An 18,221-nucleotide genomic window follows, 5' to 3' on the forward strand; every position below is an offset into this window, starting at 1 on the left:
TCTCCAGCACATTCTGAAAAAGACAGGGCCACTTAAAACCTTACAAAATGTCAAGAAAAGCACTTAATAACTGTCAATATTTACTAAGAGAAAGTGGGTATAAATTGAGAAATTAGATATACTGCTTTTACTTTATCATTATATCATTGTAATCATGTAGTGACATGGCCGTGTAATAGAGGTAGGGAGAGAAAAGTACTAAAGCTACAATCTTTAAAATGCTGCTTCCATGGACTAATGAAAACTCCTTTGGACTTAGAGATTTGGTACTTACATGTCAGAGTTTTTAACACATTCTTGGGTTCTGTCTCTGTACCTATCCAAATCCTGGTCTCTAATACAAGGTTACAGTTACTCTTGCTCCTAGAACCAATAAGAGCTCTTACACTTAAGCAAAATAAAATATTTCAATGCAAATGACAATGACATCAAGTAATCACCATGTCCAAGTCCATCTGATCTTTGAACTTCAGGGGAAGACTTGACACCTTCATTCTAGAATAATAGCACATATTCTCTCATCTCCATCAATTAAACTAAATGTCAATGTTAATTGGGCTGAATATTTCCTAGACATTTTGTCAATGCTTATGGTCCCATTTACTAGCTCAGTGGGTGCAGTTGTTTCTCTCCTTTCCTAGCGGTGTTCGAGAGTGGAGAGAATGAACACAAATGGGGTCTGCCTGTTTTCGGGCTCCCTCTGTGTTCAGCATCTTGACCTTCTCTCCACAATTGACCTTCTCTTCACAGCTCTAGGAACATGAAGGGAGAACAGCCACCAGCCCTTCTGCTCTAAGCAGTGGATTTTTTGAGGGTCACTATTCTTTTTCAATTAATATTTGCATTTTTCCTGAAGAGTCCAAAGATCAACCAGTAACATACTGATTATTGATCACAGTCTTTATATGGAGGTTCCATAAACAATGACAACAGTCATTGCTAGAATAGACACTAAGGCATAGGGTAATGAATCACCTAGGTTCATAGAGAGTGAGTCAAAAGTAAGGTACAAAAAGAGATCAGGCCAAACCTTTATCTTCCATGTAATTGAAAAACAACAACAACAATAACAACTTGAAGACACTATTCATGCTATTTCATCTCCAGTTCCATGGTGAGTAAGCATACAGATAAGAAATATTTCTTCCCTAGAATTTAGAAAGCCCGTATCCCACCTTTATATCCCATAGGCACCCCACTGAGCTGTCTTGCTAAACAAAATTTCTTTTGAGACTGCTATAACTGACACCAATAGTCCCAACAACTTAGTCTCATGATCAAAAATGCCATCCTTGGGAATGTAAGGGAAATCAAGCCAGTGGATCCAGAGCAGTGTGATTTTAAATCACCACTCTGTTAGGAATTTCAGGAAAGCACACACACGTATAGGCCACGGAGCTTTGGTGAGGATGAGTGAAGCATGTATAATATGGAGGTGGGACAGCTATGTAAATGATTGACAAATCAATAAAGTTTGAAAAAATATGCGGTTTAAGCTGATTGAAAAAGGAGAAATATAGAGAGTTTTGCCTAGAGTCTAGAGTTAGGGTACAGTCATGAAGCTCTTGGATTAATGAAGTATTAATTTAGGGTTTACACAGTGAAAAACAACCTGATTTAAAAGAAAGATTGTATGCGATCACTTTCTATTTGTTTTCTCAAACTCTAGGGTATAACTTTCTGGATAATTCACTGTTTTGGCCAATGGGTACCGATGGCAGGAGATTTTATCAGGACAGTGGAACTTTCCGAGTATCATTTCAGACTTCATTCTCTTCTTGTAGGTGTCAACTGTAAAATTTAATCTTTTATGTGGAAAGTGCTTCATTGAAGGCTGTATAGTTAATTTAGAGGGATTCTTTTTCTGACCTAGGTATTTTTACCTTCTTTTCCAGGAGTTTAAAATGGTAGGTGTGGCGCTAAATTAAATTGCTTAGGAAGAAGTTAGTTTGTCTAAAAGAAATATAAATGAATTCATCATTATACATGCAAAATCTCCAAATCTGACAGTGAAAAGTGAAGAACTTACTCATGTTATATCTTTGTGACCTGATTCTTTTCTTTGTAACAGAGCATGGGATGTATTTTCTATGTTATATCCTCTCTATCTCATGAGAACAATAGCAAAAAAAAAAAAAAAAAAAGCACTGCCAGAAAGCATTTATAGCTGCCAATGTGTATGTTCCATTGCGTATGTTCAATGTGTATGTTCAAGAGCCTCTTTTCTTAATTCCATCAAAATTGTCAATTGTGCTATTCTATGTCACCACCTAATAGAATCACTAAACTCTGAATGCATGTATCATGGACACTTACTTGGGAACTTGTGTTCATGGCTGAGAGCAAGTAAACGTTTCAATTCTGTAAGGAGAACAAAAGAACAATTAAACCTTGAACTACTAAGACAAAAGACATTTGATCTTGAAGATCAATGAGACACTAAAGCAGCATTAAACTTGTGGATGAATTCATTTTTAAACTCACCTTCCTCATCTATTAAGTAGCTTGATGCTATTCCATCAGTGTCTGTTACATCACAGGAGTAAATGCCCAAGTCTTCCGTCCCAAGGTCTTTGAACGTCATCTTTGACCTTTAGAACAGATCACTTGGATAAGAAATGAGTCAAACAGGGTCTCTGTCCCAGCCTGTGCAAGGCATTTTCGTGTACTGCTCTTCATTGCGAATGAACACTTGTTCCTCTCCTGCTTGCTGACCTAAAGCCTCTCATTCTTGCTGTTTCTAGGGAAACCTTCCTGGTCTCTTCCCAGGGTGACAGTGAGAGGGAAGATAAAAATTCCCCATCCCCAAGCATATATATCCAGGAAAAAGATACTGAGAGCTCATCAACTTAACTAAGAAGCCTGAATCTGTTTTTCATCTTATTGCAGAGCCTCCTGATAGTGGACTCTGCCTACCTTTCTAGATCATCCTCTGCACTTCTCTATTTTGAGTTTCTCATGCTAGTTTGGTATTCCTCATTTCTTTATCTGTAGGCCCCCTATGTATAATCACTGTGCCTTCAGGGACAGGATCATTTTGTTTACTATTATGTACCATGTCTGGCAGATAATAATGTTTAATAAATATTGTGGAATGAATAAATGAGTGGGTCAGTGGTCTACTTCATTTTGTTTTCAAATTTTTGGTGAGTTATATTGTTCATCAGTGTCTAAGATCAGGCAAGAATTTAAATGTTAGTCAAGTGTACAAACTAGAAGAAAAATTTATAGCCTGATTGTCTTTTCCTTGACCAAATTTATATTTTAATTCAAGGACTGTGGCAACAAAATGTCTTTTAATTGTATTCAGTATTTCCTTGCCATTCTCCAATAAAATTTCCTTTTTTTTTTTTACTCTTGAGATCTTTTGGGCTTCTTTGTAATACTTAGGAATATTTTGCTTTGCCAAATATAATCCAATATGGTTGGCATTATAAAAATAGTGCCAAGCCAAAGTGAAAAGAAAACTCAGAATCTTGGGACTGAAAGTAAGTAGTAGGTCAGAAAATAATCTCCTCCCTGCTCTTCAATTTTACAGTAAAAGAAATTCAAAGTTCATGGAAGTTAAAAGCTAGCTGCCCCAGTCAACAGTCAGCTCCCAGGATGAGAATTCTTTCCCATGTTTGATTGTGTTTCCAGTGTATTATTGTGGTGATGACACATGGTGACCGACCTGACATTAGGAGCCTGAGGGTTTTGAGTGACGACCTTTTGCTCAGTTTCTGGTATGCAACAAGGTTCCTGGTATGAATCTTGCTTCATGTTAGACCATATACTGCCCTAGGGCAGGATGGACCTGGGGGGGGGTCCATGACTACTGACCCTTTACTCACTCCTTGGTATGCAACTCTAGAACTCACTTCTTGGTATGTAGCCATATCATATCTGACCATCTACAGCTTCCAGTGCAAACCCACCTGGAACTTTGGAGAAACTAAAAGTGTATATAAGCCTCTGACTTCCTATGAATGGGGCTCAGCCTTTGGCTGAGAATTCACTAAGTCAGCACCAGTGCACATTAGCCCTAGTGTCTACGTTTCCTTCATGCCATATAACTGGTGTAAGAAGCAAAAGAGATTATACCTAATTCATTTAATTTGTCATATCTCAATCAGCAAGTAGAAGCTCTCCATAAGCATCTTCATCTTTTCTTCAAAATTAAAAATTTTAATAGAATAATAGACATCTTTCCAGCTGACTTTTATGCCAATCAAAGCTTTTCTAACATGAATGACTTCATATATGAGAAAGCACTTTAAACGGAATAATGCAGAAGGTATGTTATAAAGATTGTTGTTTTTTGGGCCTCCCTGGCGGTGCAAGGGGTAAGTCTCAGCACTATGAAGCTATCAGCAGCCATTGCAGCACAAGTTCAATCCCTGGCCAAGGAGCTAACCCAAGTGGCGCAACAGACCTCTCCTATCTCGCCCGCTACTCCCCTCAGCAGTGTATTTCAGTAGATCCGCCTGTTCTGCTCCCTACTTTGTCTCTGGAGAATCCTTTCACACCCCTTCTCCCCACACCTCTGGTCTATACCCCATTTCTTGTATGCATAAATAAATAAAAATAAATCCTTAAAATATTATTTTTAAAGCTTATACTGATTATTACTTTTTACATTACCAGACATAAAATATTCATTACTTTATCTCCAATACCAAATATTTAAAATGGAAAATAAGAGCTTACTTCATCCTCTTATCATGAAAAGGAAGCCCATTATTACAATTTGAAACAGTTCATACTTGTTGCCTTTGCTTTCAATTTCCACTCGTGGAGAGTCCTCAGTGGACACGTAATCTTTAGACCAGGTGAACTCAGAATTTGGAGTCATCTGATCACATTCAAAGTTTAAGGAAATGACTCCATCATCATCCACACTTACAACAACTTCTTTGGTTCCTAGAAGATCAAAAACAAAGTACTGATGTTTTCTGGTTAAGGAAAAAAAAAAAAAAAGCAAAAAACATCCAAGCAAGAACTCCTTACCTTGAGAAACTTACAGCAGGGCCTTGAGTTTGTGCAAGGGAAAAGCCCTAATTCTCCTCTACAATTCAACTTTTATACTGTAACAGGGAATTAAAGGAAGGCCATGTTTTTGAGAGCTAACACCACGGATGGTATTGTTTGTCCAGGGCTATAAAAAAATTGGTTTGTGTGACTAATGGTATATTTATGGGAAGGGGACAAGGCAGTCCCTGGAAAAGGGAAGGTTGAATGGTTCTTAACAGAACTTAATTCATGACTTGTTTCAATAACATTAATATCCAACTATTTGGGGGGAACTGATAGACTAAAGTGTCCAAAGAGAAATTGAAGGGGAGAAAGTAGAGGTAATAAAATTTCCTATATTTACATGTTCAAAGTTTATAAATCTTTTAAGGATGGAGAAATATTTGGAAACTTTTCTTTTGATCAGGTAAACTTAAATGGATCTAAGGATGTCTCTCTAGACTAGAATAGCAGCAACCTAGCAACAACTGTTATTAAACTGTATGGAAATTTAAATCACAATGGATTTTAAGAAATCCAGGCATTTCCAGAAGATTGGTATTTAGATATAAAAAGATTTACATTTAAAATTCAATTTGGTGGTAGGGTAACTATGGTGACCACACCTGATGATAGAAGTACTTTATCATGAAAAAAAAAAAAATGAATAAGGACTTAAAATAACAATAGTTCAATTAAAAAAGATGCAGTTAATGGGCTTCCCCAGTGGCACAGTGGGTTGAGCACAGTGCTGTGAAGCTGCCCACAGCTTCTGCAGCGCAGGTTCAATTCCCAGCTGGCCAGGGAGAGTCCCACATGGCATGGCAGACCTTTCCTGTTGTGCCTGCTGCTCCCCTCAGCAGTGTATTTCGGTCATCTGCCTGTTCTGCTCCCGCTCTGTCTCTGGTGAATTTTCTCACCTTCCCGCGCCTCTGGCCTGTATCCCAGCTCTTGTATAAAAATAAATAAATCTTCTTTAAAAAAATAGTGCAGTTAATGTTATGAGTTCTTCAGTCTGGATACAAATTTGTGTCCTTATTGAAGGCTGTGTGTGCTTTAATTGTAAACCAACAAAAAGTAATTTTTTTTAAAGATTTATTTATACAAGAACCAGGGTACAGGCCAGATGTGTGGGAGGGTGAGAGGATCCACCAGCGACAGAATGGGGAACAGAACAGGCAGATTGAGTGAAATACACTGCCTAGGGGAGCAGCGGGCGCAACAGGAGCGGTTTGCCGCGCCATGTGGGACCCTCGCCTGCCGCGATCAAACCTGTGCTGCAGAGGCTGAGGAGAGCTTCACGGCACGGTGGTCAACCACCTGCGCCACCAGGGGAGGCCCAACAAAAAGTGATTTTTAACACATAGAATGCTTAGATAAGAATAGTTCTAGATTTTAAAAAATTGCTTTCTTAAGAAAAAAGGGATATCTTCATATTACTTAACATAGATAAAAAGAAATAATGATCAATTAAAACTTAATTGTTCCTTAAGTGAAGTGTCCACCATATATTACATTTAAAGGCCTGTGTCTACCCCATTGGAAGTTGCTGACCTTGTTTTATTTCCATTCCCAAGAACACTTGACAAATTCTCACAACCCATTGTCATATCACAAATAGTGAACAGTGTTCTTACTGATATTTAAGAAGAGACTAACACCTAAGATTGTAAGGGCTATAGAAATCAAAACCTTCTGTATATTTGTATGGTTCTGAAGAAGTTATAGAAAAGTCATGACTTTTTCATTTCATAAATGACTACTATAGGCAGGTACTAGGTTGTTGGCCTATCGACAGAAAAGACAGTTCATCTTTTGAAGGTGCCACAGTTGATGCACGTTGTTGCATAGGCCTGTTTTCACACTAGCATTACCATGAGCTAAATAGACAAACACATGCAAATAAACTCATACCCAGGTTCAGTCCTGGAGTTTCTGAGTTAAATGGTGTGGAAAGGAGTCAGTATTTTCAAAAAGTTCCTGGCATGATTCTCATGCACAGCTGAAGTGAAAACTACTGTTCTAATAGGTGAGAGCTATCAGTGAACCAACGAATACAAGAGTACTTCCCTAATGAGCCAGTTGAACTAAACTTTAACAATCAGCCTAGCTTCCTGCTGCAGAATCCTTCAATACTCCATCATCACAAGATCATGGAGCATACATTTGTATTCTTGGCTTAACAGGTTCTGGGACTGACCAATTTTAGAAACTGGATTGTAATAGCCTTTGGTTAGTAGGTTGTCAACAGTTCTGGAATTGAATTCTTCTAACTTGCTTTGCTCCTACTAAGTACTAACTTCCTGCAGTCCAGTACCTGCTTGGGGCTCTGCCATGGTCTGGGTTCTCCTGTCTGCTTCTGGGTGTCTTCAAGAATACCCGCAGCCTGTACTGTCAGTTCTGTGTTGCCCATTAGATCACCTGCCATGCCTTGGCAGTTCTCTCTCATCTCCAGTCTGATCTGGCTCACCCTGCCCTCACCTATACCCTGGCCTGATGTAATCAACACAGATACTGTCTTAAAAATATCAAATACTGAAAACAGCACCAACAAATCTACACTAAGTATTTTTCAATTTATTCTTCTTCTAGGCTTTTTTAGTGAATAGATTTCCTAGTAAAGCATGACACACGTACTCTATTACTTGGATCTTCTTAACCAGCAAGATTAGGTTTGTGGCTAATCTACATCTGTTGTCATACTTGTTGACTTCAAAGGGAGACTGATGACCCTTCCAAGCCAGGTCAATTAGGCAAACTTTTAAATGAAAATCAAATTATACTTGAGATGTTTTTGAGATCTGTAGTTATATAAGACTTATTTTCTATCTGAAATTTTAATGATGTATTCCAGAAGAAGTTCTTCTTCTGAAATAGCAATCTAAGCTTCATATCAAAACACTGAAATTCATAACAAGTCCCCTCCTCCTCACCCTATCCATTCTATCATAAAATAAATATCTGGATAAAAGTAATATGTTGGTATCTGCCAAAATAATACAGACAACCTTAGGCTACATGTGTTTTAATAGGGACTTATGAAATGTTAATACTTAGTTTATAGCCTTTTTAACTATGGGAACTATTTTATGAGGATCTGCCATATCTCTTGTTACAGCATGTTGCAAACATTGGCTTTTCCACTGGCTCGTAAGCCTGGTATGCAATGACAAAGTCACATTCCTCCACTTTTGGTGCCCACATAGCACCTGGTATGTAGTAGGTACTCAAGAGATACATGTTGCAAGAATGAATGTGTCTGTTGCATATGGGACAAATCCAAGTATCTCCTGGGTTGTGATACTCCTTCATGATGAAGCATTTTGACTTTGTGCATCCCAGAATTCATTCCAAGGCTGGAAGCCAGTGGTTCCTGAGTGGGTTAATTTGGTGCTGTTTACTGTATCCATGTCTGCAACTGTTAGTAATTATATTCTGGGAATGGAATAGGCAAAAAATGACTTCTGGTGCCTCGTTTCAGATCAGTGAAATAAAACCCTTGCCCAGGAACTCACCATGAGATTCTTTCTTGGTACCAAAATTTCCATAGTGATTACTTTGTTAATATAATGCTTGACTCCCTGCCATTCTGAGGCCAAGGACAAATGAATAAAAAATCAATTTAAGCTTTCTTCAACCTGTTTGGATTTGGAATCTACTGCTTAAAGGGTGATTTTAACTTATCAATGACTAGATCAAAAATTTACTTTTATACTAATCTAAGTGTTCTTACAGTGGGGTCCTTTTGCATGTCCATCTGGCAGCATTTATCTCCTCATATTTCTATAAGAATATGTATCCTGGAGCCTTTGTATGTTTCTTTTTACTTAGCATATATTTTTCTAGTATTTTTCTATTATCTCATGACATTTTGCTAAGGGAATTGATATGAGGTGTGGTGCTCGCTCCAGACACAACTGCCAAACTTGTGTAAAAAGGTCACTCTTGTAGCATCCAGCTCTAGAGGGGAGTTAACAGAGTAGTTGAAAGTAGGTTATGAAGTAACCAGAAGAAAGGGGCAGATATTTCAAAAGGTACTTTTGATATACTTTTCAAGTAATAGGAAATGAAAATAGAGCTTTCTATGTTTACATATTTTTAATCATCAAAAATAATACATTATGTATCTGCTCTTTGTTTATTTCACCCTGAAAATAGGAATGGATTAAAGTGTGTTCTTGGACTAGAATGAATACTAACTTAAAATAGTTAGCTAATATTTTTTATCCTCTCCCATTCCCAGTGTTTTATGCATCTTTAATGAACTGAAATATATAACTTTGAAAAGTGATAGATTAAATGACAATATAAATAATACATAATAATCTGAAGCTTTTTACTCAGTGAACACTGTAAACTTTGTTCTTGTGACAAAAGGAAGACTGTCTTTCCTAGTCCAGTCATGGCATCTCTTGAAACTGAGAAGTGAGTGCTGCTTTGACTCTATAGATCATTCAGCTAAAACCACTGTTAGTTTAACCCAGGGGTCAGCAAACTCTGGCCTGTGGGTTAAATCTGGCTCATTGCCTCTGCATGGCCTGAAAATTAAGAATGGTTTCTGTACTTTTAAACATTGAAAGAAATCAAAAGAAGATTAATATTCCAAGATGTGACAATTATATACAATTTTAAATTTCTAATGCATATTATATAATGCATAGCATGAGCACAATGAGGCTTTCTTGGAACTGTGCTCATTAGTGTATATAGGTCTATGACTGCTGTTGTGACAGGGCAGAGTTGACAGGGACTGCGTGGGTATAGAATTGAAAATATTTACTAACTGGCCCTTCACAGAAAAAGTTGGCTGACCCCTGGTCTAATTCTTAGCTATAATTACATAAATCCTACTTTTGCTCAAGACTGTACTTTCTATGGGCTGTTTCAGCTTGCCCTATGATAGGTAAATGGGGGCTTACTGGCTGTGTACTCCATACTCCCATTAGAGTACATAGGAGGGCTCTAATGGTAAACAGACTAACAGGAGTACATAGGTGCACTCTATGTATGTTTGAAACAGTTGGCCCAGGAAACATAATGTGATGAGAAACAGCCCTATTTTCAGGTATGGACCAGAAAAGCCCTGGACCACTGCAAAACTGGCTCATTCTGTCTTGAGGGTTTATGACAATGTAAATGTCATGTCCCATGGTCATATTTATTCTTTATTCAGATAGCACTTTGAAGACCTTGAGAATTAAGAAAAGCACAGAAAGATAAGCTTAATATTACTGTATAGTATCTTACACAGAGGAGATTAATTTTAAGGAAAAACTGGAAGCCCACCTGGACGGGTTTCTGCCACAACAGGCCCAGCGAGGTCAGACGGCTTCCCCACACCTGCCTGGTTTATGGCTCGGACACGGAACACATAGCTGACACCCTCCTTGAGGCCTTGCACCTGAAATAAGTAGGCATAGAAGTGATGGGTTTTTGTGACATTTAAACATAAATTTTCTTCCTCTGTAATGATGATTTAGTTACACAGCACAGTGGGTTCTGGACTTGGATTCCAGACTGAACTCTGTCAAAGACTAAGAGAGTGACTTTAGCTTTGGACTTCCTTGTCTCCAGGCCATCTGTAAATGGACACAGAACATTCCTTGATACTGTCTTCCTATTGATGATCTCTTCTTGGTGACCTCATTCATTTTAAGTAATTGGAGTACCACTAGCTTTAGAAATAAGAGACTGATATATGTATGCTTTAAACAAGTGAGCCAACTTATTCTTTGGTTTAAAAAAAGCCAAAATACAAAGTGTATTTTGAGACATTCCATGAATAATTTCAGCTAAAATTCCTAGCAAAAGAGGGGAATTACAAGTATGGATCGTGGACACTTAGACCATTTGTTTAAAAGCATGTTAAAACACTGGAACAAAAGAAGTAAAAATTAGCCCTGTAAATTTAATAGAACTATTTCTGATAAAAAGACAAGTAAATAACTTACATGTGAATGTTAGTAATTTGTGAATAATCAAAATGTATTCAAATTCTAAATCCCTGAGTCTGTAATAATCAAGATGTTTACCGAAGCCCTCATTATATGTGTGCCAAGCTAAAAGTATGGCTATAAGAGTTGCAAAAAATCTCTATAAAGTATTTTTAATGATAGTTATGCTTTATAAGTTTTTTTGTGACTTTTTTGGGTTCAGAACAATCTCATTACTATTATAAATACTGTTAATATTTCCTCCTAAATTCTTTTTCTTTTCAAAATGTGTGACTTTTTAAAGTTGCATTTAAGAAGAAGAAATTTATTACATCATTTATTTAAGAAGAATTTATTATATCAGAGAACACAATTTTGCCCCCCTCATAATTTTGTGATAGATATTAATATCCACACTGTGATTAAAATCAAACAAAGCTAGAATGCATTTATTCAATTAAATGAAGTGTGTGGCCATATATTTAAATGAATTATGTATTAAATTGTTATGTTTTAAATCTAATTATTGTACTGTATTTATGATAACAGAAAGTCACTACTTACGCAGTGAAAATTTTCACCAGTGCTAATGAATATCAATCAATAAACAAACTTGAATTTAGGCATTGGTAAATACATGGAGTTTGATGTATTTAATTTCAATGTTTAAAAATAATGCCAGGAAACTGTATTTACAGAAAGGAACAGAAACATTTCCTTGTTATGAAAAAATAGAGCAGTTATCAGGTGCCTGCTACATCTGCACCTGCCACTCAGATAATATATGAGTCAGATTTTTGCAACATGGCCCAGGAAGTGATGCCACATCCCAGTGTCCAGTAACTAAGGTGACAGGTACACTCGTCCTCTCTCCATCACCGCAGGGGGAGTGACCATTAGCCTCAGAGCACCAGAGATGCATAATCTTTGTATGTCTTTGGAATTTTCCCCAATTCCCTGTAGTTTACGAAGAGGCTGCATTCCCTTGCCTTCTCCATCCAAGTCCTCCACCCCTTCACTCTCTTCTCACTAAGTCAATTCATTAGGCTGTAATTATTACTATATGAGAAAAATGAGAGAACCCTAACTCTTTTTGGTTAAATCCTTTTGGTAGAAAACATTCCATGTTTAATGCTCTCTAGGAACACCCAAACACGGGAGCTTAAAGACATATGGGTGCTCCCTCCAGAAACCTATGAGCCCATTATGTCCAGGAGGAAACTGTGTTCAGTTCTCCCGTTAGTGGAGCTCTTTTGCCCACACACACTTAAGTTTGCCAGATTATACCTGTTAATATGTACCTTTTTTCTGCATCTCAGGCTTGAATATTTTCTAAATGTAAAACATCTGGATAAGTAAATGTACATGAAAATGAGTTTGGGTATTGTAGGTTAAAGAAAATCTTTACTTTTCATCTTTATGACTTTATTGTTTAAATTTTCATCATGAGCTGTGTCAGTTTTATAATTGGAAAATTCAATAATTTTATTTCCATTTAAAAAGCTTTGCTTCACTGAAACCATAAAATACATAAAAGGAAATATAGGCAAAACACTACATGACATGCACCTCAAAGACATCTTTACAGACACATCACCCAAAGCAGTGATAGTGAAGGCAAAGATCAACAGTTGGGACTACGTCAAATTAAAGAGCTTCTATACAGCAAAAGAGACAGTAACTAAAACAAAAAGGAACCCCACCGACTGGGAGAACATTTTTGTACACAACACTAATGATAAAGGCCTGCTCACAAAAATCTACAAAGAACTGATGAGACTCAACAAAAACAAAGAAAATAATCCAGTCAAAAAATGGGCAGAAGAGCTAAAAAGAAACTTCTCTGAAGAGGAAACACAAATGGCCAACAGGCATATGAAAAAATGTTTAACATCACTTGTAATCAGGGAAATGCAAATCAAAACTACCATGAGATACCATCTCACACCAGTGAGAATGACACATATTAAAAAAACTAGCAACAACAAATGTTGGTGAGGTTGTGGAGCAAAAGGAACTCTCCTGCACTGCTGGTGGGAGTGCAAACTGGTCCAACCACTATGGAGAGCTGTGTGGAGATTTCTTGAACTATAAACATAGAGCTTCCATATGATCCAGCAATTCCACTCCTAGGTATTTACCCAAAGGACACAGAAACATTAATTCCAAAGGGCACCTGCACCCCTATGTTCATAGCAGCACTATTGACAATAGCTAAGCTTTAGAAACAACCCAAATGCCCAAAAATAGATGACTGGATCAAGAAGACGTGGTACATATACACAATGGAATATTACTTAGCAATCAAAAAAGATAAACACATGCAGTTTGCAGCAACATGGATGGAGCTAGAAGGGATCATGCTCAGTGAAACAAGTCAGAAAGAAAAAGAAAAATACCGGATGGTCTCACTCATAGCAGGAATTTAGAAAACCTAAATAAGATACTAGGAAAAAGACTAATCAATACAAAGTAAAAATCAAAATCAACAAGCAACTATAAACCAGAGACACACTATGGGGTGGGGGAGGAGGGAGAGGCAGGGAGAGGAAAGACTAGAGTCAAAATAAGGGGTGAGGTGCAATTGTATGGGGAATATAACCCATAATGAAAATGCCTACATTGTGCAAAGATGAAAACTGATGTAAGAATTATATAAAATAAAATATTAAAAAAAATAAATTATATATAAAAAAAATCTATGGTTCAATTCTAAGATGATTTCTTAGATGATTTCACCCCCCATTTTCAGGGATACTCATTCAACCACAGTGTCTCTCTCTTTTCCTTTCTTTCCCCCCTTCTCACTCTCAAATTTTCCATTCTTCTTTTCTTTCCCTTAGGTAAGTGATATTGACCATTCTTTGATGCATTTAATTATATTATCTTCCTGCCCTTATTTTCTGTGCTATTGGCCCCCTTTGCTTGGGTTTTCACTTTATCTTGCCTCATCTGAGTCAGGTCCAACCTCAACTTTTGGGATCCTCTGGTGTGGCAGATTGAGGACTTGGAAATCACACAAGTCATATGCAAACACCACCACCATCCAGGGCATTCCAACCTTTATTTCAATCTGGTCTTTGGGTGTTTTGAATCTAGAGGCTTCCTGACTCATCCATACAGTCAAACAGCATCCTAAACTCCAGGCCTTCCTTGATCTTTTTTCTTTCCCATAAATGTAACCTTCCTTATCGCCTCATGGTTTTGTAAGGGGCTGGAGAACTAATTGGTATATGCTAAATTGAGTTAATGGCATGTTGAGTGTAATGGTTTAAGGGTCATCTCTCTCCAGGATGTATTTATATTTTTTATGGAGACTGTAAATGTCTAGAGTGTCTGATACATGGTATGAATTTAGCCCATAGTGACAGGTCAACAGGAGAGATCTTTTAGACCAGGTACATCCTGAATCTCTTCTAAGGCCCACCCTCTAGGCACTGGCCTATTCTATGAGCAGAAAAGGCTGCACACTGAGCTGGTGTGATTGTGGTGAAATCATGTTTCATCCTAAGTAATAAAAGCCAGCATCACATTCCCCCCAGTCCTTCTGAGGTTCTATGGCTTCAAGATCTCCAAATGTCACTGCTGACAAAAGAGGAAAACATTCTTTTGAGAATTCCATTTATTACCCGTGAGATTGTGGCTTTAGCAAAACTGTCTTTGGTACACAGATTAGGAACTGGTTTGATCAGAACATTCTCTAGAAATTTGGAAAGCAATGACATAGGCAAGGGTGAGGAAAAGTTCAAAAGTTGAGTGAACCTTTTCCACTAACCTCTGAGAGCTCATAGGAACACAGCGTGAAGAAGCAATTGAAGTGAGACAGAGCATGACTCAGAAGAATCAGCAGTTAGAGGCCTACTGGTGTGAACTGTAAAAAATAGCACTCAAAAAAATGGAGGTAGGACTGTAAAGGTCACCTTTGGGAATTGTTGGCAGTAATGTCTTGAGACTGGGTAACAAAAATGGGAGGTTGGTTGGTGAAGTCAAGGAGGAAAAGGAAAGAAAGCAGGGAGCTTGTGGATGTTTTCCAAAAATAGGCTCAGGAATTCAGGTAAAATATAACCAATTTTTTGTAAGTATTAGAAACTGTCCCCGACCACAATCACAGCCAAATGAATCTTACTATGAGACCAACATATGAAACAAACCAAAGCTGAGATGTTCTTTTTCATCTTGCTAACTTTAAAGTTTATATCATTTGAGGGTTTTGGTTTTTTTGGTTTTTTTTTTTTAATAAAAGGGGGAGTTTCAAACTATGAGCACTCTCTTACCTTCAGGTATTTATTTTCAATAGCTTTCTCATTGATTCCTCGCCACTGGTCATCTTTGGCGTTGGCCTCCTTCAGGTCCACAAAGTAACCTGTGACTGGAGTCCTCCCAGAGTAGACTGGGGTCTTCCACTGCAGAACCAGAGAGGTTTTCCTGACCTCACTATACTTGAGACTATGCGGTGGTCCTGAACGGGAGAGGGAATAGTGAATAGAAGTCATTGTATAGAAAAGAATGCAATTCAAATAATAGGAAAACTCTAATATATAATCATCTGAAGTCACATTTGAGCTCTTAAAGCTGAGGCTGAAGCTAGTTCCTTTAAAAAATCTATCATTCCCCGGGCCTCCCTGGTGGCGCAAGGGGTAAAGACACAGCACTATGAAGCTATCTCCAGCCTCTGCAGCACAAGTTCTATTCCTGGCAAGGGAGCTGCCCACATAGCATAGCAGACCTCTCCCACATGGCACGGCACACCTCACCTGCTGCTCCCCTTAGCAGTATATTTCAGTAGATCTGCCTATTCTGCTCCTTGCTCTGTCTCCAGTGAATCCTCTCACCCCCTGCCTCTCAGGCCGTACCCCAGCTCTTGTATGCATAAATAAATAATCTTTTTTTAAAAAAAATTTATCATTCCCTTGGAAATAGATATTTTATGGTCATTTCATATTAAGTTTCCTCAACTGCTCTACATCAATATATTTATGTTTAGCTAAGGCCAGTTAAAGGTATCCCTTAGAATTTTGATGAAAATTTGCCCTCAGGCTGTCCTCAGCCTTGTGTTTGTCACCTTTTATTATAATGTTTAATTTAGCTGCAGATTCAGTTTCAGGTGCATTTTTGGATGATAATCTGAAAATACCCCCAAATCTCAAATGAGGATCAAGAAAGCAATTCTGTCTGATGATGTATGATATAGATAATAAATATTTCTTTAAAAGAAGTAAAATAGTTCCCCAGTGGAGGAAAATCTTTCTATAAAGCATAGAGACCGTATGTAGCTAAAAACAAACTATAGGGACAATCAATCTCAAGGGCCCTGGACCTGTGGTAAACACTGCCAGGTACATTACATTCAATTATTTCATTCATCCTTAAGATAATTAATAAAATGCTCAGAGAAGCTAAGTAACAATCAGCCTCTTCAGGAAGAAAGCCCAATGTTCTCCCCATATGTGTAATCTTTGCATTGTTGGATGAGGCCAAACTACTAAGTGATTATTTGTATCTTTGCATGATTAGCAGCTGCTATGTAGGTGATACAGTTATTTATTTTCCTTCTTTCCTTTTACTTTTTAAATAACAATTGATTTCTAACCAGCCAAATTCACCTGAATTATCTCACAATGGCCTGAAATCCAACTACAAATACAGACTCTATGATATTAAGCTTGGCATTTTGCAGTTAACAGTTCACTATTTGGCCCTTCACCTTGACTTAACAGTCACAATTCTCTGTGAGTCATCCTTGCCTTCTGATGTCTGTATGGAAACAAGCATAAATAATACAAATACCTTATGCTAGGGTGGCATGTTCTGTTCTGCAAAGGGTTTTTGTGACCATTTTCTCTTGCTATCTTCAAAATCCAGTGAGGCCTCCCAACAGGTAGCAGCATATTGTTTTACAGAGGAGCAACACAATTCTGTTGTTTCCTGGTACCTCCCTTCTAGGAGTAAAAGACCTAGTGCCCAGTTGTAACTGCCGCTTACTATCTGAGTGAGCTTCCAAGTATTTAATCTGAGTGTCAGTTTCTTCATCTTTAAAGCAAAAGAATGACAAAGTATTCTCTTTCCCGTAAGAGCTTTCCTGACTTACGGCTTGCCCACCACTACTCAGTGAGTCAAAGATGAATCTGAGAAACAAGGGGTCAAGGAGTGGAGATGCCCCTTTCATTTCATTTCTCCTCCTATAATCTCTTGTCAATTAAGTCTCTTTCTACCAAAACATTTCTCACAGGGTTGCTCCAAATTGCTTTGTCTCTAGTGCTCACATTTTAATTTTATTCAGGAACTGAAAGAATTTAAATACAGATTCACTTTTCTGTAGGAGGCAGAAAGAACCTAAGAAATATTAACTAGTCTCAAGGAGGTACAAGGAAAAGCAGTAGGTTTGTCTCTTGTATTTGGTGACGTTGAGTGAGCACTTGAACTTTTCTTGTTATATTTTTATTTGCACTTCACTAGGTGAAGGCAAAATGTTTCTCCAAGGGCACTAAGGTTTTAGGTAGAGGAAGAGGGTGGCATTGGGGGCAGGGCTGAATCCACCCATGTGTCCCTGTGTGGCCTGGTGGTCTAGAGTGGTTGATAAGGGTGCCATCTCTGTAAGATGTGTTATATATCAAACACAGGGGAGTGCCATCCTGTGGCACTCTTTTGGTCCCTGAAGTTAGTACTATTGGAAACAAAATAAAATCACTTGCCAAATACGTTACTGTTTCTAGTTTTACTAATGGCTTAGTAAAGTTGTTTGTTTTCAATTTTTAAAATTGTTCAGTAGGAACTGCGTAACATCTTGAGCACAGGTAAATTTTTCTGTCTTTTCCCCACTTTCTCCTTTGAACAGCCAACCACCTTTTATGAAAACCTCTAAAGGAGAGTACAGCTAGCCCAGTTCCAGGACCTTTCTATTGCAAACTTAAGAATGTAAAGAGAAAGGGCTGGAGAATAAATATAAAGAAGTGGAGGGACCAGACTTTTAAGTCCTTTAAGTCCAGGAATGTGGTTCACCTATATAACTAAAGGCTCATTTAGCTCATTGCACTTTGCAGAGTCTGCTTTATTTATTTATTTTTTTACAAATTGGAAGTTTGTGGCAACCCCACATGGAACAAGTCTATTGATGATTCTTTCAACCAGGCTTAGATGATGGTGAGCCATTTTTAACAATGAAGTATTTCTAAAGTATGTTACACACATTGTTTTGTTTTGTTTTGTTTTTAAAGACATAATGGTATTGCACACTTAATTTCTGGGAAACCAGAAATTTCTGACTTGATTTATTACAGTATTAACTTAGTTGTGGCG

At 37.7% G+C, this 18,221-nt stretch overlaps 1 protein-coding gene across 1 annotated transcript in view; it reads right to left on the reverse strand.

Annotated features, from left to right (window-relative positions):
* The window catches only part of MYOM1 (myomesin 1), a 149,702-nt gene that overhangs the window by 25,847 nt on the left and 105,634 nt on the right, over window positions 1-18,221 (reverse strand). Inside the window, exons 22-26 of the mRNA XM_037508781.2 lie at window positions 15,200-15,384; window positions 10,279-10,393; window positions 4,746-4,902; window positions 2,485-2,591; window positions 2,317-2,361 (exon numbers count right to left, since the gene is read on the reverse strand). Of these exons, the coding sequence (XP_037364678.1) occupies window positions 2,317-2,361; window positions 2,485-2,591; window positions 4,746-4,902; window positions 10,279-10,393; window positions 15,200-15,384 (609 nt within the window). The remainder of the gene's footprint in view (window positions 1-2,316; window positions 2,362-2,484; window positions 2,592-4,745; window positions 4,903-10,278; window positions 10,394-15,199; window positions 15,385-18,221) is intronic.

Source organism: Talpa occidentalis, unplaced genomic scaffold, assembly GCF_014898055.3.
Source record: "Talpa occidentalis isolate TD23 unplaced genomic scaffold, MPIMG_talOcc4v2.1 talOcc4.13, whole genome shotgun sequence".
Taxonomy (NCBI): Eukaryota; Metazoa; Chordata; class Mammalia; order Eulipotyphla; family Talpidae; genus Talpa; species Talpa occidentalis.